Source organism: Hemicordylus capensis, chromosome 17, assembly GCF_027244095.1.
Source record: "Hemicordylus capensis ecotype Gifberg chromosome 17, rHemCap1.1.pri, whole genome shotgun sequence".
Lineage (NCBI taxonomy): Eukaryota > Metazoa > Chordata > Lepidosauria > Squamata > Cordylidae > Hemicordylus > Hemicordylus capensis.
In genome coordinates, this window is record NC_069673.1 from 336,310 (window position 1) to 359,000 (window position 22,691).

Genomic DNA, 22,691 nt, shown 5'->3' on the forward strand with positions numbered 1-22,691 from the left:
GCTGGCCGGGAGCGGTGAGGACTTGCAGGCGCTGCTCAGCCCGGGCGGAGGTGGTGAGGCATGTGTGGCCGCTGCCGTTCCTCGCGGGGGGCACTGGCTCTGGCCTTCCGCCAGGACGGACGGCTTTCCCGGGACCCGCTTGGCTTTTCCGAAGCCCTTTGTGGAAATGACAGCGCTGGGGGGGGCATATCTTGCGGGAGGGAGCTGGGCGCTCTGCGCGGCGCGGAGAGAAGTCATGGATAAGCCGCTAGAGCGAAAAGCCAAGGCGGGGAGGGGCTGGCGGAAGCTGCCGCTGATCCCGGGCTTGGCCCGGCTGCCCTGACGCTCTGGTCCAAACCCGTGACCAGTGCTCCCTGCAACAGGGATTCATGGCTGGTGCGGACTACAACTCCCATCATCCCCAGCTGCAGTGGCCAAGGGAACTGTGGGAGTTGCCGCCAGCAACACCTGGGGAACTCTCTTCCAGGGGACGCTGCTGCCACCCCTCCCCTCCCCACCCCCACCCTCCTTGCCCCCGGCCCCTGGGAGTGGCAGGCAGCCCAGCCACAACATCTGGGGAACCAAGCTTGGGAATGAGTCTCTCTACTGGCCACTCAACAGGCTGCGCGGAGCTTTGTGAGGAGAGCCACGAGGTTGGAGCCATTCCTCAGAAACCTCTGGATTCGCCACCAAGATGTCCCTGGCTTAATGGGGCGGCAGCAGTCTTCAGAAACATCTGGGCCAGCACAACGCACAGCCCTCTCTTGGAGATGCTGCCAGGGAGGGAACTGGGAACCTTCTGCTCTTCCCAGATCAGCTCCATCCCCTAAAGGGGGCAATATCTTACAGTGCTCACCCATCAAGTCTCCCATTCATATGCAACCAGGTCGGACCCTGCTCAGCTAAGGGGACAAGTCATGCTTGCTGCCACTAGACCAGCTCTCCTCTCACTTGGCTGCTGGAGGAAACCCGCACCCTTCCTTTGCTCACTAGCCTCGTCTGTGCTGTGGCCTGCAGTTCCTCTGGACTGGGGGATGACATCAGACTTGCAGCCAGCTGGATGGAGGGGGGCGGGGGGATAGACTGTGTTGCTCAGCATGTGTGGAGCGTGGCCTTCCCTGCCTCCACACCACAATTCCCAAGAGGCAGTTCAGAAGGCACTCTAGTAATGGCTGGTCCCAATGAGCCAGGGAGGCGCCCAAGGAAACAGATCAGGTTGCTCATCTCCCACCCACCCGTTGCCTGCAGGCTGGGCATTCATCAGGTAGAGCTGCGTGGATAACTGCCTTGGCCCGCCTGTCGGCAGTGTGGCTCTTGGGCCGGGTGGGTGAGAGAGGAGCCCCCCGAGCGGCCCCTTTTGCCCCCCACCCCGGCCTTATTGGGACCAGCTGCTACTGCTGCCCAGGTGCGGAATAATATCAAGTGGATCAGAGCCTCGAAAAGAGAGCGAGAGCGAGAGAGCGGATCTTTCTGGGTGTCCGCAAGGCTGGCCCCCGTGTGTGCTCAGCCGGTGCAGTGGGCAGCCGTTGGATGGCGTTGTTCCTAGTTTTGTCTTTGGTGGGTCAGAATCCGTCCAGGGAGGCCGGCCGCGGAGAGCCACCTTGTGTTCCTTTGAAGTTACATGGAGTCAGAAAACAAAGCCGTCCCCAAATGCTTCCCGCCTCCCCCCCCCCTTTGAGTGTGCAGTTTAAATCCTAGAACAGCTGTGTGTCGCCCTCTCACCTGGGCGGGTGACGGTCAACGGCCAGGTGGTTTGGAAAGGCTGGTGGACACCAGGAGGCAGCTGCAAAGCTCTTTGCTGGGAGGGTCGTGACTCTTGTGAAGTGGATGAGGAGGCCGCGTGCAATCTGGTTAGTCCTTTGCTGTGCCATTGACTGGATTGCGTTAGGCAAGATGGCGGCATGGATGATTGCTTCAGCCTTCTTCTTCATACCCAGACTGATTGACAAAGGCGTGGAGGGCAGGGTTTTATTTATTTACTTTGTAAATGTATCTCCCCTCTTTCTTTAACTAAACTCAAGCTGGCTGAGAAAATAAAACATAAAACAAAAACATAAGGACAAACAAGGAAATAAAACACCCTCTGGATGTCAACAAAAACCATCGGACCAGATGAAGGAAGGCCAGCTGGGAGAGGTGGGTTTTAGCCAGCCAAAGGAAAGACCCCCAGAGAGGGGGCCAGGCCAGTCTCTTGGGGGAGGAAGTCTCACAGAATGGGGGCAGTCACCGAGAAGTTATACAGCGTTATTGGCAATGAGCACAGTGGATCCCCCATGGCCAGAGGCAGTCTATCTTTAAAAGCCAGCTGCTCAGAACAAACAGGGTGGAGGGCTGTGGAGGCCTCTGGTTGGCCACTGGTGGGGACGGGGTGGTGGTGCTGGGCTGGAGAGGACCTTGAGGAGGGTGCAGCAGGACTCACCGCCTGCTCTTATGGCTGAGTAAGTGCAGCTGATAGCAAAAGATGGTCAGATCCTGTAGTACGATGCTAAGCAAAGATCAGTGGATCTGTCCGATAGTGAATGTGCAGATTTTTCAGTTTGCTTAACTGTAGCTTTTGACTATTTTAGATCTTGTTAGAAAGGTGTGTTGATTAAATGATTATTGATGATTTACTGGTCTGTGGAAGTAAACCTCCTTCCGAGTGTGAAGGGGAGAGGCCAAAGCGACGGTGGTGGTTTTCGTTTTAATGATATGGTGGTCACAAGATTTGGGAAGAATCAGCATCAACTTATACTTGGAATAACCAAATAGTGTTTTTAATTTTGCCTATAGATCAGGGGTGCACAATTTGAATGCCTTTGCGGGCCAGAATCAGCCATGGTTTGGTGTGCAGGGGCCAAGGTTAATTTTCAGGACATTAATTATATTAAGCATTAAAAATATTAATGGAAGTGAGATGGCACCGGGTTGGAGCCAGGGGTGAACATGAGGGAGAAGAGGAATGGTGTCAGTTGTGGGCTCCAGTCCCGGGGTGGGGGGCATTTGGTCTCTAGTGGCTAAGGCCAGACCAAGAACTATTCAATCGCTCCGGCCTTGCCTACGGGATATTCCTCTCTGGGGCCAGCAAAAAGATCCACACGGGCCGGATCCAGCCCCCAGGCCTTAGGTTGTGCAGGCCTGATATAGATATGCACTGAAGCTGCAGATTCCTGAAATTTGGGGGTCGAAAGGGATGTCGGGGAACTTTTAGTGAAGGGAAGGACAGGATGACTCGGGTGGGAGGCAAAAAGGTGGGAAGTTAAAATGCGTTGTTCTCAAAAAGGGTGAGAGTGAAGAGCCAAAAAGAGAACGAGCAAGAGAGAGAACCCCGGACAAGGCGAGGATGCGTCATGGCGGGTGGCCCCAAGACTGCTGCGGGGAGGCACCTTCGTGGCCTCCTGCAGAATCCTGGATGGCTTCCGAGTCAGAAGCAAGTGTGCTCCGCTTCTGTCTCCGCCTCGTGGTCCAGTTCTGCCATGTGGCATTTTGACAAAACTTGGTGATATTGGCTTAAAGAACTGCATTCAGGAGATCTTTAGGCAGAAACCGGGCCTTTGCCATCTCTTTTCTGAGACACTTGGAAAATGAAAGCCACTGAAATGTGTTCCATGATCGTCTTCGTTACTAATACAGTTGTCTTCGTTTTGACTTTGTCTTTAAAAGGCACATATTTGCACCCCAGAGATGGAGCAAGTTAATTTCAACAGGGCTCAGGAGAAAGAGACGCTTGTCCAGAATCACTCCCTCTCCTCAACTACCTTGTTTATGATTTATCTCAATGGTGCATTTCAGTTTTCATGCGATGATCCGTTTTCACTGTTGATTCGAGATGCAGGATTTCAGCAAAGGATCCTCAAAAGTGAGGGTTTTGATTCTGAGCCGCTTTCTGTCTGCTCGGAGTCTTCTGCTTATCCACATTCTAGTTCTGTGGATAAAACACCCAAAAATAACAAGATGCAGCTTTCCAGAGAATCACTATTAATAAATGCAGGCCAGCCATCTCCCGGGGTTCTGCTTTGGAACCTGCTCAGCCATCTGCCTAAGATCCTCCCTCTGCCAACAGCTACTCTTGGCAACTTCTCGAACCCTCTTGGTGCCTGTGTGAACAGATCTGCTGCTTCTGCAGCTTTCCCACTTGTTGGCTCTGTCTTGAAGGCGACGCTTTCGCACCCTCCACTCACACATCCTCTGCTGCAAAACAACAGGCATGAGGTTGGCTTTGCTAGTTTTCAGAAACTGTCACTCCAAAGGAGGAGAAGGATTGCAGGAATATGGGGGCATAAACCCAAGGCTGTTTCTAGTCCATGGAACTCCAAATGTTTGCTTTCTCTGGGAATCTGGAACTTTTCATTGTCCTTTTGTGTGTTCCCGAGGCCTTCATCCAGAGCTCTGTTTCCAGCCCCACCTCCCAAATCCTCCCCCCCCCCCGAGGCTTTAGAGATTAATCTACCTTTTGTAAACAGAACCTAGATCCTCCCTCTGGTGTTTTTCAGAACAGCTTTATTGCAGGGGGCAAGCTGTAGTAAGTGGTGAAAGATGTTTTTCCAAAATCCTAGGCTAGATATTCCTTCCTGCCCTCCAGGCCAGGCATTTGAGGAGTTGCCGAGGAGGTTTCGGTATGAAGCCGTCAGAGCGGAGCGTGATGTCCTCTTCTTGCCCTGAGGCTGACGCAGGCCGGCCTCTCGCCTCACAGAGAGTCTGGGAAAGCTACGTGAGCCAGGACATCAAAGCAGAGAGCCCCTTGCCAAGGGCACTGGTGACCTCCCTGCCTCACTAGGATTCACTTTCTGAAGGCGTTGGGAGAGGAGCAGCCAACAGATCGAGACATGGGGGAATGGGGAGCATCTTACCACTGCTGCTTGGGATATGCATCTGCACACCCCCTTGAGATTTCTATACTAGGCGGTATATAATTTAATAAATCAGCCAGCCAGCCTTTAGGAACATACATGATCTGGATGAATCCAAGCATGAAAATACTCGACCAACTTCCACGGTCGTCATTTGTACCAGGGGTGGGAAAAGTCTGAAGGCGCACCGTGAAAAAGACAACTTTGGGATGCTTCAGGACCAGACAGGACTTGCGGTGAAGTCTTGGCAGTTAATTTGCAGCTCCCCTCTTTGGTTAAATCCGCCCCCAGCCTGCCATCAAACAGAAGACTGAACAAGCTGGTCACGGTGTAGTGATCCCTGTGTTTGAAAACCGTCTCCTCCCTCTGGTGGCAGAGTTCTTATCACGACTCCCCTGGGAGACAGAAGGGAACGTCCTGGTCTCCTGGCCCCACTCCGAATGCACGTGGTGTGCACGCCCTGCCTCGATCCTGCCGCCCAGAACAGAACTCATTCCACGCACAGAGGGGGGAAATGAGAGAGGACACTGCCCAAGGAGACCTCGGCAAGAAGATCTGCCAAGGGGCAGCGGCCTTTCCATGGCCACAGCAGGAATGGTCACCGTTGTCCTCTGACTGGGAAGAGGGGGCAATCTGGACACAAAGCTGGGGGGCCATGAGGTTCAGAAGGGGGTCCGCCCCATGCCCCTGGGATCCGTGCTGCTGGCTGAGTCCTGGGACTAAATTGCGGAGCCTGGCCCTGCTCAGTAGCCTTTCTGCAGGGGAGTTCAGGTGGGAGGAGCGGATACCCTTCTGCGATGCAGTGGGGCTTGGGGTTGGGCACTCTTTGCACACGCACAGGCACCTCACCTCCCGCCCCCCCGCCCCCCGCCGGAGTACTCTTCAGTTGTCAGGGCCTCTGTCTGTGAGGGGAGATAATTAGGCTAGGAAGACGCGTTTAACCTCCACTCCTAACACACCCCTCCCCAGGACTCAGGGGAGCTGGTCTTGTGGTGGCAAGCAGGGTCTGCCCTGGCTTGCGTTTGGTTGGGGGACTGCCTGTGTGAGCGCTGGAAGAGATCCCCCTGAGGGGATGATGGGGCCACTCTGGGCAGAGCAGAAGGTTCCCAGTCTCCTCCCGGGCCGCAGCACCTCCAAGAGAGAGGGCTGGGGGAGAGACTCCTGCCCGCAACCCTGGAGAAGCTGCTGCCCGTCTGTGCAGGCAGTTCTGAGCTTGATGGAGCGAGGGTCTGACTCCGTATATGGCAGCTTCCTGTGTTCCTAGTATAACCGGCGTCACTTCGGCGGAGTCAGAGCCCTTGAAAACGGCCAGCATCCTGGGCCCCGACCAGGGGCATAGCAAGGTTGGAGTGGGCCCAGAGACAAGATTTTAAAATGGGCCCCCTGCCCTCACTGACCACAATAGAACATCATCCTAAATTATTTTTTTAAAGGTTTTGTAAATTGTGGAAGATGCAAGTCATTTAATGGTACTAGAGAAAGACATGCTGTTCTGGTAGCTCCAAGTCTTAACCCTCACATCAATTTTGGAGGATGAATACAACTGAAGGAAGCCCACGCGGGTGCACAGCTGTGGGAGTCAGTCATGTGACTTGCCTCTGGGGGCCCCCCAAGGCAGTGGGCCCCCAGACAACTGTCTCCCTTTGCCCTATTATAGTTACGCCCCTGGCCCCGACCTCCCCCTCCTTCCTCTTCCTCGGGAGGTTCCTCGGAGGCCGGGCCACTTGGGTTGTGTTTTGTTCAAGCTGCAAAACACCTGGTGGTCCTTCTCGGCTGACTTGGTGTCCCTTCCTGGGCTGTGGGTGGGCCGCTTCCGCTGCCCGGCTGACAAGCACACTGGAGCACCAGCTGCACTTGGATGGAACAGGCTCCGTTTCGATGTCTGCCCCCCCCCGCCCGCCATTGTGCCAGAGTGAGATCTCCATCTTCGGTCACGGGAAGAACTCCGCTCCTGCCTGGGGGCGCGTTGGGCTCCGTCGGCAAGACCTTCCCTCCCACTGACAGGCTCTCGCGGCTTGCGGAGCGAAGGGGACGTGAGCGCTCTCCTCTGGGCTGGGGCTGGATGCGTCCTCCGCTCCCCCGGCAGGCGCTTGTCTCCTGCGATGAGAGCATCAGCCGGGCAGCGAGCAGCGCCACTTGACAGGAGGACGCAGGCGCTCGCTGGGGGCCAGCTGTGGGGGGGGGGTGGAAGCTGGAGGCCCGCAAAGGGCATCCTCCTTGCCACGGAGATCTCTCCCGGAGAGACACACGGAGGAGCCTTCTGGGCTGTGGGCTCCGGCAGGAAGCAAGCCTCCCCAGCGACCCTTTGACCTCCGGGATGCCAGCAGATGGCTTGCGAAGGCTGAGTGGGGTGGGGTGGGGGGGGCTGTGCAGCCCAGCAGATCTGGCCAGGCCAGCTGGGGGCCACATGGATTGGTCTACAGCCCCTTTTCTTTCAAGAAATTCTCCCCCAACATTTCCCAAAACCCAGCAAGTTCCTGGTCACCCCACCCCCCCACCCCTTGTTGACAGTAGCCATTGTGGCCACACTCTGCGGCCGTGAGTTCTGGGGACAATTCATCCCGAGGTGCACGGAGCGAGGCTTCCTTGAGTTGGTCCAGAGCCAGCGCCTGGGAGGTGGGGGCAGGTCCTGGGCAAGTCCTGGGCAGCGGCCCCAGGCCAGTCTCCCCCCCCCCACCCCCCTGCCCAGAACGGGATGTGGAGGTGGGTGGGCTGGCCGCCCCCCCCACCTTTGATTTGAGCCTCAAGAGCAGGTGCCAAGGGGCCAGCCAGGCTTCTGCTCCTCTGGGTCGCCCCGGGCAGGGCCACGGCACCCGGCTGGCTGGCTGGCTGGCTGCCCTCACTGGCCCGGGTGCCCTGGCGCTACCCTTGGGACAGGGGCATAGCTGGGGCAGAGGGGGGGCCGTGTCTGTCCCTCTCCCTCGGAGTGAGGGAGAGAATGGAGGCAATTGGGAGGGGTGGAGCTGGAGGAGGGGCCCTCGGGAGCTTGCGGGGGGGGGGGCGGTTCTTCGAACCCGTCTGCCCAGTTATAGCTACTCCCCTGCCTAGGATCAGGGGCGCTGCTCCCACCCTAACCCTAAACCAGGGAGCAGTTTCCTGGAATCTTGATGGTTGACCCAACATGAAATATGGGGCTTGGAAAGTGGTGGCGGGGGTGGGGGGGCAGAATCTGGGGCTCCTGCTTGCTGGCAGTTCTCCTCCCGCCTCATTCAGGCTCTTGCTCTGGCTGCTGCTATTTTTAATCCTCCCCAAAGTAATCAACTCCAGCTAATCTCAACACGAAGGAGCCCTGCGCTTTCTCTTCGGTGCCGAAAGCGCCCAGCCTCTCCAGCGCTGCATTCGGAGCTTGGCCGGCCCGGGAGCTCCTTTTGCAGGATGAGGCTTTGCCATGCCCCAGGAGAGGGCAGCTCCATCGCTTCCCTTTCTGTTTCATGAGGAGAGGGGCCCAGCCAGCCCCCCCCCGGAACTCAGGGCTGTGTTCTCTCCAGTGACGCCCAGGCCAAGTAGTAATTGCAGAGGGCCCCACCAGGGCCAGAGGAGCGGGTTTTGCAGGAAGAGGGGCTCGCACCCCCCTCTGGACAACCCGGAATGGGCCCAGGTCAGCAGCAGCTCCTGCCTCAGTGCCTGGCCTGTGAGGGGCTTCATGAACCCAGGAGGACTGGATGACGCCACCACTGCCGAGAAGGACGGACCTCTTGTGCGGTGTTGGCTGTCAGTGGGGCGGCTGGAAGGAGAGGGGCGAGAGGCTGTGGGGGAACAAGCCACAGGGGAAAGCTCGCCTGTGCCCAAGGGATTCTCTTCCTCCTGGGTTCACCTGTTGGCTGCACATAGGAAGCTGCCTTGAGCCGAGTCAGGGCCCTGGTCCATCTAGCTCAGCGTTGTCAACCCTGACTAACAGCAGCTCGCCCAGGTTTCTGGCAGGAGTCTCTCCCACTCCCAGCAGCCCTCCCTGGAAGTGCTGCTAGGAGTTGGACCTCCTGGGCCCTTCTGCGTGTGAAGCTGATGCTCTTCCACTGAGCTGTGGCCCCATCCACAATGGGGTTTCTTCCTTTGGCTGCCATCTAGATCAGGGCTGCTCAACTTCGGCCCTCCTGCAGATGTTGGCCTGATTGAGTGAGTGCCATCAAGTCAGTGTCAACTCTTAGCATCCACACAGAGAGATTCTCTCCAGGATCATCGGTCTTCCACTTGGCCTTGAAGGTCTCTCAGTGGTGCATTCATGGCTGTTGTCATCAAGTCCATCCACCTGGCTGCTGGCCGTCCTCCTCTTCTCTTTCCTTCCACTTCCCCCCAAATAACGGACTTCTCAAAGGAGCTGGGTCTTCTTTGCATAATGTGTCCCAAGTATGATAGTTTGAGCCTGGTCGTTTGTGCCTCGAGTGACAATTCAGGACTGATTTGTTCTAGGATCCATTGGTTTGTTTTCCTGGCTGTCCATGGTATCCTCAAAAGTCTTCTCCAGCACCAAAGTTCAAAAGCATCAATACTTTTTCTATCTTGCTTCTTCAAGGTCCAGCTTTTGCATCCATAGAGTGTCCTGGGGAAAGCCATTGTCCGAACAATTCTAATCTTTGTAGGTATAGACACATCACAGCATTTCAATATCCTTTTCAAGGCCTTCATTGCTACCCTACCAAGTGCTGGTCTGCAGCGTCTTTCTGGACTGCTGGATCCTTTACCGTTGATGGTCAATCCTAAAAGGCAGAAGCTACCCACCACTTCAATGCCTTCGTAGTCAATTCTCAGGCTGGTTGCTGTACGCATTGTCATTAGTTTAGTCTTCTTGACATTTAGTCGTAGTCCAATTTTTTTCACTGTGCTCCTTGACTTTCATTACTAGAGCTTGCAGATCATCTGCATTCTCAGCTATCAGAGTGGTGTCATCAGCATAGCACAGGTTATTGATGTTTCTTCCTCCAGCTTTAAAACCTCACTCATCTTCTTCCAAACCGGCTTCTCTCAGTATATGTTCAGCATATAAGTTAAATAAATACAGAGAAAGTATACAGCCTTGTCTTACTCCTTTGCTGATCTGGAACCAGTCTGTTTCACCATGTTCCATCTGGACTGTGGCTTCCTGTCCTCTGTATAGATTTCTTATGAGAACAGTGAGATGTTCTGGGATGCCCATTTTCCTAAGGGTATTCCACAACTTGGATATGGTCGATGCAATCAAAGGCTTTTCTGTTGTCAATAAAGCACATGTTGACTTCTTTCTGGTATTCCTTGGCTTTCTCAGTTATCCAGTGTGCATCAGCAATGATGTCTCCTGTTCCTTGGCCTTTTCTGAAACCAGCTTGAACATCCGGCATTTCCCTTTCCACGTAGGGCTCTAATCTGCGTTGGATGATCCTGAGCATTATTTTGCTAGCATCTGAAATTAAAGATACTGTGCGATGGTTTGTGCAGTCAGTTAAGTTTCCTTTCTTTGGTATGGGTATGTAGACTGACCTCTTCCAATCTGTTGGCCATTGTGTCGTTCTCCAAATTTGCTGGCATAGTTTGGTTAGAGCCTTGACTGATTCTTCTTCTGTTGCCTGCCATATCTCTGCAGCTATTGGCTATCGGCCACTATGGCTGGGGGTTATGGGAGTTGTAGTCCCCAAAACAGCTGGGGGGCCTCAGTTGAGCAGGCCTGATCTAGGTGGGACCCACCGAGAGCACAGGAAAATGCCATAGTCTGCCTATTAAATCCAAAACCACTGAGAGGACCTGAAGAACCAGCAGGGCGGAGTTTTCTTCTATGGCCCACTAGGCAACCCACCAGGATGACCAAGGTGGTCTCATTTCCATGACCAGGTCTGAGAGGAGCCGGCTTCATCCTGAAACGGAAACACACCCCGAGAAATGGCAGTTGGGTTCTGAGCATCCATGGCAGGATGCTCCCTCTCCAGAGATGGCTTCTTCGTTGTGAGTGGTGTGTGTGTGAGAGAGAGTTTTCTCCTTCAAGGGAGCTGCTGCTTCCTCAGAGCACCAGGAAAGGACACGCTTATAACGTTGCCCAGTGGCAGTAAAAATCAGAGGCTTGAGGCTAGCTTTTAGCTTTTACCAGCCTCCCCAGATAACGGTTGAGAGCAGAAGAGTTCTGTATAGCCCTCCTTGGTTATCCTGTTGGCGGCATCAAGGTGGAAGCACAATGACATGGGTCCAGCAGCTACCAAATGCTGCTCCCAGCACCTGAGACACCGACGTGGCTCTAACTGCCACTCCCAGGTTGTGACGAGCCTCCCGACTTTGGACGTTTATAGATTCGGACCCTAACCCAGCTGGGGAATGAGGTAGATCGGCCGTGCTGGCTGTGCTCTAATGGTCCCACACGCTTTGCGGAGGGACTCTCTGGGGGTGGCCCCTGCGCGTCCCAGCAGGATGGGCACCTGGTGTCCCTGGAGCACGTGGGTATGGATCCAGCGCGCATGTTTCAGAGCCCAGCAGAGTGGCTGCTCTGCTGCCACCCACTGCGTGGCTTGCTCTCCAGCCCCAGCCAGGACGGCTGTGGCCTCTCCGCTCTCTTGGGACAGATCTGGAGCCAACTCTGCCGGGAGGACTCCGTTGTTGTCCTTTCGCAATGAAAACGGCCTGAGCTGGCCAAGTCAGCTTCTTCCCTGCAGCCTGGCTAGCCTCCCCCGCCATCATCAAGCCAAATGGCCACAGCGCCCTTCTGGCCCTCTTGGGAGGGGACCCCGGCTCCCAGCCCCTCTGCACTGCCCCCACCTGCAGAGGCTGCACCCCGGAAGCCCTCGGGGGGGATGCTTCCTCCCAGGAGTGCCTCTTCTTGGCATCCCGTTCAGACCAGACCCCCCCAACAGGCCACCTGTTCAGCCAGTGGGGCCAAGCAAAAGGCAGCAGACCTGGGGGGCCAGTGGTGTTTCGGGCCATGTTGACAGAACCTGCATTCCCAAGTCCTGAGAAGGGCCGGTTCCACTTTATTCTGGAGTCTTGAGTCTGCTTCTGGGCACCAGCCCTTCCAAAGGATGGAGGCCAGTTGGGAGGGTTCAGAGGAGGGGGACAAAGATGGCCCGAGCCCTACCAAGCGAGGAGGGAGGGGGCTGGCCCTGTGGAGGAGGCTGGGGGGGGTGCCATGCTGGCCCTCTCCCAATCCCTGAAGGGCTTCTGCCCAGAAGAGGACCAGGACAGTCAGCAGTCTTCCTTCCTTCCAGGAGGCTCCGGTCACGGGAGGGTGAGGGTTAGGCCGGAGATGAGCAGGGCAAGAGCAGCTCCACAGTGGAGCCCAGTACAACAGTGGGCAGCGTGGAGGCTCCCTCCCTGTCCCTGGGGGTCTCGGGCCGCCTGTCTCCGGGTCCCTTGCATCGAGCCGCGGGCTGGACTAAATAGCCTCCCAGGGCCCCTCCGCCGGCTCTGTCAGTCACTCTGTGTGCCGGTCGCTGCTCGGATCTGGCAAAAGTGCTGCGCTCCATCTATTCACGTGGGGACAGGAAGGGTGGGAGGAGGAGGAGGAGGAGGGAGGGCTCGACGGCAGCGAATCTCCCCCTCGGTCTCCTCCACTCCCGGGATGCCGCCGCAGCGGGCGGAGGGGGCCGTGTGCTGCTGCTGCCCCACTGCCGGCGTGCTGTGGGGGGGGGGGGGTGCGCGCGCACACGTGTTGGCACCAGGCGGACCGCTGAGCGCGGCCGCCCCGCCGCTTGACGCCCAGAGCTGAGCGCTCGGTCTTCGGCACGCCTCTCCCTCGGCGGCGGCGGAGCGCCTCCTCGCCTGGCCTCAGTCTTTGCTCAGCAGCCGCAGCAGCAGCAGCAGCAGGCGAGCGAGCAGGGCAGAGGCAGCGCAGAGGCAGAGGCTGAGCGACCCCGTGACTCAGGAGCAGCAACCGGCTCTCTGCAGATGAGTTGGGGCTGCCAGCCGGGCCCCGGGATGGGCCGCCAGCAGCAGCAGCAGCAGCAGCGCTTGGGAGCGGTCTGTAAGTGAGGAGCCGGCGGGTGCGGCGGGGGTGGGGTGGGGTGGGGTGGGGGCTGGGCTCTGCCAGGGGTTCCTTCCTCGTGTCTCTCTTGGCTGGAGGAGCAAAGTTTTGGCAAGACACCCCCCCGCGCGCGCGCCCGCTTTCTGCCACCTCCACCTGTCTCCTGTCGCACTTCTTGGTCGGGCTGCCAGAGGGTCTTGCTGATGTTTTAAGGGCGGGGCGGGGGGCGATGGCGCACCCTCGTGTGTGCTGGAGGTTGGCGGCGGCGAGCGGCGGGGGGGGGGGGGGGCGGGCGGCGCGCTTCTAAGGTTTGTCTTGATGCCAAACTGGCTGTGACTTCCATGCAAGGCTCCGATGTCTTGTGTTGCATTGGGCCGGGGGGGGGGCTGCCTCCCAAGCAGAGGCGAGGGTCAGTTCGGGGCGAGGGCTCAGCCTGGGGGCCTGCCTGGGGGCTCTTCTCATCTGCAGCTGGGCGGCTGCTGCTCAGGATGCCCGCGTCTGGGGTCTGCTGCTTTGTCTCTCCTGTGGGGTGCCTGCGTGTTTGCATAGCAAGGCAGATTGCAAAGTTCTCCTGGTGCCCCAAGTGAGGGAGGAGGAGGAGGAGGAGGAGGAGGAGGAGGGTGGGGGTAGCAGCTGGGGGGGTAGCATGCCTCTTCCCCCTGGCTTCCTGATGGGGGGCGAGGGGGAGGGCTGCTACCCTGGGCTCTTCCTTGTCCCCCTTTTGCCCCCCTGTTCCTTGTTCAGCACCTCAGTGCTGAGCTGAGTTCTGGAGGCAGCCCAGAAGAGGTGGATGGAGCAGGAAACCCACAGCGAAACAGACCCCCCCCTCCCACCCTGTCTCTTGAAAGCAAGCAGGTGCCCAAAGTTGTCACTTGCAAATGTGACCAAGAAACTGGAGTTGGGGGTTACTGTCCCCCCAGGAATTAGGCCTGCCTTTTGGGGCCCCCAGGAGCATCCTGGACCGCACTCCTTCACTTTCTCCTGCGTGGTGCAGGGTTACCACTAAGCCTTTTTGGGGGGTTCACTCACATCCCCTGCGGTGTGGAAGGCAAACCCTGCCAGTGGTCCCTGGTGACAGGGGGTGCAGCACACAGGGGTCCTGGAGACAGAATGGCCCTCCTCCTGCATTGTGGTAGCAAGTTAAATAACGTCCCGTTTGCACCTCTTCTTGGTACCCAGAAACTGATCCCCATGAAAGTCCTTGTCTAGTCTAGTGTTCATTTCCAAGGCAAATTATTGTGAACCACCCCGAGACTTTGGTTTGGGGCGGTAGAGAAATGTATACAATAAATAAATAAGAAGGGTCTTCTCCTTCTTCTTCTTCTTAAGCAATAATAGCGCAAGCTTTATGTCCAGCCCCTCTTGCTGGGTTGTGTTCATATTTCAGCGCCAGAAGGCAGGAGCTAACTTTAAATGTTGTGGAGGCAGCAGGAGCCTATGTGGCCGTGGGGGGGGGGGGAGGGACGGACTTACTGCCAGGAAGGGTATTTATAACTAGCAGGTGATGTTTCTGGAGGAGGGAATCTGTATATTTGGAGAGCGGTTGAGCGATCTGTGGGATGATGTTGATCCGGGCTGAAAAATGCCCCGTCTGAGAGGTTTTGCTCAGTTACCCGGAATTCGGGAAGAGGGCTCTTTCCTGGTTTTTCAAAGGCGAGACTTGGAAACCCTCTGGGTTCTCCTGGGCGTCATTTGGGTTCTCATTTCCAAAAACTTCCCTGGAGCAGAGCCAGCCTGTTCTGGCAGCAGCACCTGTGCAAAAGCAAAGGGTTGGGCCGGCCCCGGTGCTGGCTGCGCATCTCTAGGTGATGGCCTCCTGGGTGTGTGGGGGGTAGCCCAAGGTTTATGTGGGGGAGGGTGCCCTGCCTTGATTGCGGAGAGGATGAGCTGTTCCAGGCCACGGGAGGCCCTGCAGTCCCCAGCGGGGCGCCCCCCAGCAACCCACCCCCCTCCACAGGCAGCCTTGAAGGGCAGCCAGCCTGTGGGTTGAAGGCCACCCGGAGGGCTCAGCCTCTTCGAGATCATCATCGGGGCTTTCAGCTTCGTGGAGGGGGGGAGGAAGGGGCTGGCTGCCACTCCCGACATGCGCCCCCCCCCAGCACTCCCCACATCTGGCTGCACAGCAGTGGGGCAAAAGTGTCAGATCCGGAAGGGAGGTTGGGGGTGTGGAGGTGGGCACCCCTTGACAGCAGCGTGAGGCTCCTGGTCCCATAAGGGGCATTTGTTCAACTGGTGACCAGAGCTGCTCGTGCTGTTTGGGGAAATACCTTGCAGCATGTTGGGAGCTGGTTTCTCACAAAGGGCCCCTTCTCGGATGGCCTTTCCCTTGTTTTCATCCAAAATATACGGAGACAAAAGCCCTTTTTCCGACTCCCCCCCCACAAATGCAGTGGGGATGTGAGATAGCGACTTCACTGCCAGCGAGCCGGCTGGCCACGATCCTGCTGGGGTGTGTGTGTGTGTGTGTGTGTGTGACCCCCCTGCAAAAGACCAGCAGGTCACACCTTTCAGCTGAGCTTGAAGCAGGAGCCGCCGGTGTCCTCCACTCGGCAAGGGGGACTGGCCCCGGGTGCCCGTTGCTGCTGCTCTTTGGAGCCTGCCGCTTGGCAGGACCCCGGGGCCAGCTGCCCCTTGGTCTGCAGCCGCCCTCTTCCGCGGGACCGGCAGGCGGGCCTCTCCCTCCCTCTCTGAACCCCTCCCGGAGGACTCCTTTGGCTCTCTCGTTGCCGGGGCTGTTTCCCGGGGAGCTGTCGTTCCGTGGCAGGGACCTCTGTGGCGTGCAGGGTGTGCTTTTCCTACCGCAGGAGGGGGCAGGTCTGTGCCGCCTGCTGATGGTCTTGCCCAGCGTGGGGGGTTTCCTGCTTGGGATGCTTGCTGACACTATTGGGGCCATCAGCAGCTTGTCCTAAAGAGCCCGGGCAGGGAGCAAAGGAGGCCGCTTGGGCTGTCTGAGAGCCGGGCTGCTGGCAGGCTGGCCATTTGTGCAGCTCTACCTGACGAATGGCAGCCTGCAGGCAGCAGCATGGCTCTCGGGTCGGCCGGGAGGGAAAGAAGCCGCCCCGAGCTGCAGCCGGGAAGCAGAGGCGCTGTGCCTCCTTTGGCACCCCCAAGAAGCTGCATTGCTCAAAAATCATTGCCAGCCCTGCTCAACTTTGGCCTCCCCCAGCGGATTTTGGACTACGACTCCCAGAATCCGCAGCCACAGTGGCCAATAGCCGCTGTGAGTTGTAGGCCAACATCTGCAGGAGGGCTGAAGTTTCCATTCCAAAGGAAGGGAGAGAGAGACATCCAGTTGGGCATGATGGAAAATTTCTCCCGAAGATTTTCTGAAACTGTTTAAGCTTCTCTTGAAATCCGTGTCCTTTGCTGGGGGGAGAACTCTCTGAATGCCCCCCCCGCTGCCCCCTTTAGGCAGAATTTGGTGGCAACTTGGTCTGCTCTCCTCTGTGGAGGCGGAGCATGAGGAGGAGGGGGCGGGGCTGTGTGACTGGGTGGGCGGGGCTCTGGAGAGGGGCGTGAGGCTGGGGCACATCAGCGCAGCCTTTGCGTTGTTGCGTTAAGCAGACGGGAGGTGGAGGCCCCCCAGAGCCGCGAGTAAGCGGCCGGCTGCCGTAGCTGGGACCCCAAAGGCAGGTGAGGAGGGAAAGGGGTGCTTGACGCCGGGCCCAGGAGGCCAGGGGCAGCTCACAGCTCAGCCTCAGCCCCACGGGAGCGGAGGGGGCAGGAGCCCCGAGGGACCGGGGCTCCGTCAGGACCAGCTGGGCTGGCTGCGCGGGACTGGCTCGCTCGCGGCTGGTCCCGGCTTCTGAGCAGCCCACTGACTCTTCCTGCTGAGAACCGGCTGGCCCTGCCAGGGCTTCTCGGAAGGGCTTCCGGAGCAGCACCTTGCGCCAGCCCCCCGTCCCCCCCCCGGGGGGGGCAGAGTATCCGCCTGGGCTCCCCAGAAGCTGCCACGGTGATGGGAGAGCCCTTGCCCGGCCGCTCGTGGCCCGCAGCCTGTAGAACGCTGCTCTCCCTCTCCGGGGCAGGGTTAGGGCTCAGCCATTGGAGGGGAAGCACTCCAAGCACCACCTTGGAGGGTGGGCAGTGCTGGAAGGAGTGAGTCCAGCTGGCCCCAGGAGCAGCGCTCGGGAATCCCTGGGGGGGAGGAGGAGGGGGGGCACCCCGGTGTGTGTGTGTGTGGGCTGCTCCTGCCACCTTGGATGCCTCGTTTTAGGGAGAGCAGCCAGGCTGGGCAACAGGGCGCTCTCTGTCTCCCCCCCCACAGAAACTCCAGCGGGCCCCTTCCGAGGAGGAGTGCTTCTTTGACCTCCTGAGCAAGTTCCAGAGCGCCCGGATGGACGACCAGCGCTGCACCCTGGAGGACGGCCAGAAGGAGCCCGAGGAAGAAGCTACCGCCACGCCGGTGCCTGCCCTGGAGGAGAGGACATGTGAGCGGCCGGGGGGTGGGGGGTGGGGGGCTTCTGGGGCCACCTTGGCCCAGCCTGGCTCTGTTCGGCCTAAGGAGCCGAAGGGGGACACCAAAGGAGGCAGCTCAGCTTGCTCCCCTCTCTCTGCCCGCCCTGCCCACAGGCTGGCCATTTGTTAGGTAGAGCTGCGTGGCACCTGATGAATGGCCAGCTTGCAGGCAGCGCAGGAGAATGAGGAGCCTCCTAACCGCCTCCTTGGGCACCCCGCAGGCCCAGAGCGCCTTCCCCATCCTAGCCCAAGGCGCATGTTCTCTCCAGGGGTGAGGCTGTGAACTGTGATGGGCAAAACCTCAGCTGTGCATGTGTGTGTGTGTGGGGGGGGCTTGTTGCATGGTGGCCTTGCCCCCTTGATGGCAGCCCCCCCCCCCGACTGGCGTTGCTGTATGTCCGCACGTGTGGCAGGGGAGATGGGCCTTCTGGGTGGGCGGTTCCAAGGCACATCCGCAGCCCAGGGACCTGCCTGCCCCCAGGACGCTCCAGGGCTTTTCCTTGCAGCAACCTGCTGGGCTGCCCGCCTGCCCCCGTCCTGCTGCTCTCAGCTGGGCAGCGGCAGCGGATCTGGGAGCTGATGCAGAATGAGCCCCAGCCCAAGGGGTCTCCTCTGGCCGGGCAGCACCAGCAGGTCCTCGCAAGCGGGGGGGGGGGGGCTCTGGCGGGTGTTCCTGGCGATGAGGAAGGGGGCCGGGCACCCTCTTTCCCCCCAAGCAAGAGCTGTATTGGGGGGCGACGCAAGGGGGAGAACGGCGGCCTGGGCAGAGCGGCCATGCCCAGACGCAAGGACGGCAGGAGAACCGCCAAGGGGACAGCGAGCCGGGAAGCGGGAGCGGAGGAGAGATGCTGACAAGGCAGGCAGATGGCCTCCAAGGCGCTCCTAAAAAGAGTGAGAGTGCCAGCGTGGCTTCATGCCAGAGGCGCGCCTGCTTCGGGCGCAGGAGGGTGCTGGGACCCGCCCCTGGCTCCAGGGGGCCCTTGCCCGGCCCGGGGCTGGCCCAGCGGGGAGGACCGAGAGCCTGGCCTAGCCCCGGCGGCTTCCAGCCACCACCTGGACTCCCCCTTGGCCTGCTGCCCGCCCGGGTTGCGGGATCGGCCAGCCCGTACCGTGGGGAAGGAGGGCCCCGAGTCCTTTTCCACGCAGATGGATCCGGCCAGGACGGGGGTTAGGTGTCCCTGTCCTGCCCGCCTCGTGCCAGGTGAGAGGGCCCTCCGCTCCCAGTTCCCTGTGGGGAGTCTCCGCCGTGGCAGCGGCTCCTACCTTAGCTGCCTTTCTAAGAGGAGGAGACACATTCATGGAGGGTCTCTCAGCCGTAATGGCGGAGTGGAGCCTCCATGCACAGAAGCGGTCTACCTCCCAATACCAGGTGCCCTGGGCAAACGGGGGGGCATCTGCAGCTGCTGCCTTCCTTTCCCTGGTGCCCGGAAGAGGGCTGGCCCATGACATAGACTCCGCCGGGCTGCTCCAGCTCGGAGTCCCCCCTTCTGAGCCCCTGGGGGGACCAACGGGTGTCCACGGAGCCAGGAGACGGCGGCTGCCTGGCCAACTGCTCCCCAGCCGCCTCCGGGGCGGAATCTGCTGGTGCGACAGAGCCCAGAAGTGCTGCTTCGCGTGGAATGAAAAGAGCCAGTCTCTTCTCTGGGGGCCACAAAGCCCCCAAATTCACTGCCGCCTGGTGTGGCTACGACAAAAGTAATGCCAGGGAGGACTTCTGGGTCTGGATGCCTAGTTTGTGGGAGCCCCTGATGCAGAGGTGGGCCTGCCCTACAGGGGGGTCTCATGAGACCCCCTCATTCCCCCTCCAATAGCCAACCTTTCCCCATTCTGCACACGCAGTCGCAGACAGAAGGGGCTTCCCCCGTGGCCTCGGGGGGGGGGGCTTGCCTTCCTCACCCAGCCCCGCTTTCCCCACTGCGCCCCCCCCGTCCCAATCCGAAGGCAGTGGCCAAGCGCTCTTCTGCGCAGCCCCCATCTGGCACAGACGCAGAGCCTGCCCTCCAACCCCGGGGAGAATTCGGAGTCGATTCATCGCCTGCCTTCCCAACCAAACGCAAACGGACCGGCATGCCTCCAGCATCTCCGGAGAGGGGCTGCCTGGCTGCGACGTGGAAGGCAGCGAGGAGGCCGCTGGGCAAGGCGGCTGGTGCGGAGAAGGGTTCTGCTGGCGCTGCCTTCCTGGGCCCGGCCCGGCCCGATTCGCGGCAACCCAGCCCGTGCCTCTGGGAGCCGCAGAGGGACTGACGGCTGCCTGGGTGCGCAGAGCGGGGCCGCTTCCCAACAGAGGGCACCGCGGCTAGCAAAGCGGCCTGGCCCGTCCTGGGGGAACTCATCCGCTCCTCCTTGCAGCCCTTTGCCGCCAGTGGGCAATTCTCATGCACCCTCTGGCTGGCCACGCTGGGTGGCTGGGGTGGGGGTCCCTGAGCCTGGCCTGGGTCCTGACCGCCTCTCTCCTCCTCCTCCTCTTCCCGCCCCCTGCAGCCCAGTCCTCCTCCATGGCCTCCCCGCAGACGGAGGCCCTCTTTGACCTCATCGCCAGCTCCCAGAGCCGTCGGCTGGATGACCAGCGGGCCAGCGTGGGCAGCCTCCCCGGCCTGCGCATCACCCACAACAACCGGGGCCACCTGCGCATGGAGGGAGACGCCCAGCAGCCGGGCGACGAGTTCTTCAACATGCTCATGAAATGCCAGGTAGGTGGCCGCCCCCTCGCGCCCTCCTCCGGCCGAGCGCTGGCGTAACTGGGCAGCACAGGGCCGTTCGGGGCTGGCCTTGAGGAAACGGCCCCCTGCGGGTCAGACCCTTGGCCCACCTAGTCCAGTCTCTCTCACCCCTGCCTGGAGAGGCTGCTGCCAGGGATGGAACCTGAGACCTCCTGCATGCCGAGCCGAGGGTCTGCCACTGAGCTGCGGCCCCCTCCCCTAGGAAGCTGCTGTCGGCTGAGTCAGGCCCCTAGTCCATCTCTCTCAGTAGCGTCTAGGCTGACTGGCAGCAGCTCTCCAAGATTTCCGGCAGGAGTCTCTCCCGGCCCTATCGGGAGATGCTGCTGCCAGGGATGGAACCTGGGACCTCCTGCATGCCGAGCAGAGGGTCTGCCATGGAGCCGTGGCCCTTCCTTAAGGCGGGGGGGGGATTTCTGCGCAGCTCTACCTGACGAATGGCCTGCCTGCAGGCAGCATGGCTTTTGGGCAGGGTGGGAGAAAGAGAGAGCACAGAGCGGCCTCCTCGGGTGCACCCCCCCCCCGGGTTGCTGGGGCCAGCTGCTACCGGCGCGCCCCATCTCAGTGACCGACTCCGGCCCCCGCTCTCCTCTCTTGGCTGCCCGCAGTCCTCCCGCATCGACGACCAGCGGTGCGCCCCCCCCAACGCCCTCCCCCCCCGCGGCCCCACCGTGCCCGACGAGGACTTCTTCAGCCTCATCCAGCGTGTCCAAGCCAAGCGCATGGATGAGCAGCGGGTGGACCTGGCCTCTGCCCAGGAGAAGGAGGAGGAGGAGGAGGAGGAGGAGGAGCAGCAAGGAGAGGAAGGGCAGCCGGGGCGGCAGCAGAGCGCCGGTTCCAGCTAAGAAGACGCCGCCGCGCCAGAGGCTGGGGCAGGGAGGGGCGGGCCAAGCAGCCCCCGCCGAAGAAGATCGCCTGCCCTGTGGGCCTTGGGGGAAGCCAGGGGCTGGGCCACCCCCCGTCCTGCCCTCCCGCTGGCTCTGCAGCGCTGAGACCGGCCAAGACCCGCCTTGGAAGCAGGAGGGAGAAGAGGCAAGCCGGAGGCGGCGGAGGAGAGCAGCCCCCTCAGGGCCCGACGGCTGGCCAAGGACGGCACCTCCAGGCTGCTGGGGGAGAGAGACCCAGGGGGGCAGGCTTCGCTCCGGCCCAGCCAGCCCCGCCTCGCGCCCCCCACCCCCACACAGGCCAGGGGCGGCAGAGGACCCAGGGCTCCCACCCACACGCCCTTCAGGTCCACAGTCTGTGCCAAGCGAACTCCAGGTTTGCATTCTGGATCACAAGGGCAAGCGGAGATTGTGCTTTGCACACATTTGCGTGGTGGTGGTGGTGGTGGTGGTGGTGGGGAGAAGAGAGCCTCTTGGGGGGCCATGCCGCTGCCACCCCCCCTCCCCCAGGGGAAGTTCCCCCACTTTGGGGGATCCTGATCTCAAACTGCGGCTTGGCAGCACCCCCAGGCAACTCTTCCCTCTGGCTTTCTGGCCATGTCCCGCCTGCCAGCAGTGCGCCCCCCCGTTCCAAGTGGAGCCGGGTTGGGGAGGGGCTTCCTGCCCCCTGTGGGGAGCCTGCAGCAGCCCCCCAAACATGGCTTCCCTCTTCCTCTTTCTGCAGCAGGCGCTTGTCACTATCTATGCAACGGGCCCACTGGAGACTCCGCGCAGGGGGAGCGTCTGCCCTAGCCCGGCCTGGGGGCAGGAGACCCGCCGGGGCTCCCTTTTCCTCTCCCAAGAGCCACTGTGGCCACGGGAGGAGGCGGGCTGCCCCTCTGGGGCAAGGGGAGGCGGGTCCTGGCGCCTGGGGGGAACGGGGGCCCTGCCCTTGTCCGAGACTGGGGCGGGGTGTGTGTGTGCGTGTGTGCCGGCCCCCAGCCATGGCTCCCCAGAGGGGGTTGGCCTGCGGCTCCCACCACCCGCAGCCACAGAGTGGCTTTCCGCCCCTGGGAGTTGTGGCCCCGACAAGTCGGAAGGAGGCCGGACCTTCTTCTGGCTCCTGGGTTGCTGCTGCTGCTGCCGCCACAAGCACAGAGCGCCCCCCGCCCAGCCCTCTTGGATGAAGACGGAAACTCGGTGCCAGGAAAGCGGGAGGGGTGTGTGTGGTGGTGGTGGTGGGGTTGACAGCAAAGCAGGCTGCTAGTTCAACCATCGCGCTGGAGGCCAACCGAGCCCAAGGCCTCCTCCCAACCGCCAAGGCACTGCCAAACACCGCCCCACCTTCTGAGGCAGAGCAGCTCATCTGCACCCCAGAGCGCGACACGCCAGCCAAAGCAGGCCGGTCACCTGGCAGGAGAAGCCCAGCTCTCCTGCAGAGGCTGCGCAGCCCGCCCAAGGAGGATTTCCCAGAGAAGCCCACCACCCACAGCCCCCACCCCGCCTTGTGCCTGATGCAGGGACTTGCTGGTATTTCCAGTGTGTGTGTTTGTGTGTGTGTGTGTGGGGGGGGGAATCGCTCCCCTCCTTCCCAAAGGGCCGGCCGGAAGACTCTGGGATCAGCCTCTCGCCCAGCCTGGGAGAGCAACTCCAGCTAAACCAACACAAAGGCACTTCAGGCTGGATCTGCCCCAGCTGGCCGGGAACTGCTTGGCAGGAGGAGACCGTTGCCCATATACTTGAATGTATTTGCCTATTTATTTTTTTAAAAAAGATGTGCATTTGATGTAATTTGGGGAGGCGGGGACCCTTGATCCCAATGGTACTTTCCCCCTTTAACCCCCCCCCCCCACGGAGTTGCCAAATGATGATTACTTCCTCCATAAATAGGGTGCTGGGGAGGGTCGTGTTTAATAAACCGTTTGTGACTGAA

General features: G+C 60.2%; 1 protein-coding gene across 7 annotated transcripts in view; it reads left to right on the plus strand.

Moving 5' to 3' along the window:
- The window catches only part of GPSM1 (G protein signaling modulator 1), a 55,935-nt gene extending 33,244 nt beyond the window's left edge, over positions 1–22,691 (plus strand). For 6 of the 7 annotated variants that reach the window (XM_053282496.1, XM_053282501.1, XM_053282502.1 and 3 more), the window contains 3 exons: positions 16,988–17,150; positions 19,660–19,868; positions 20,504–22,691. In XM_053282496.1, coding sequence (XP_053138471.1) covers positions 16,988–17,150; positions 19,660–19,868; positions 20,504–20,740 — 609 coding nt within the window. In that variant the 3' untranslated portion in view covers positions 20,741–22,691. Of the gene's footprint in view, positions 1–12,348; positions 12,721–16,987; positions 17,151–19,659; positions 19,869–20,503 lie in introns of those variants that run through there. The other variant, XM_053282503.1, reaches the window with a different exon arrangement.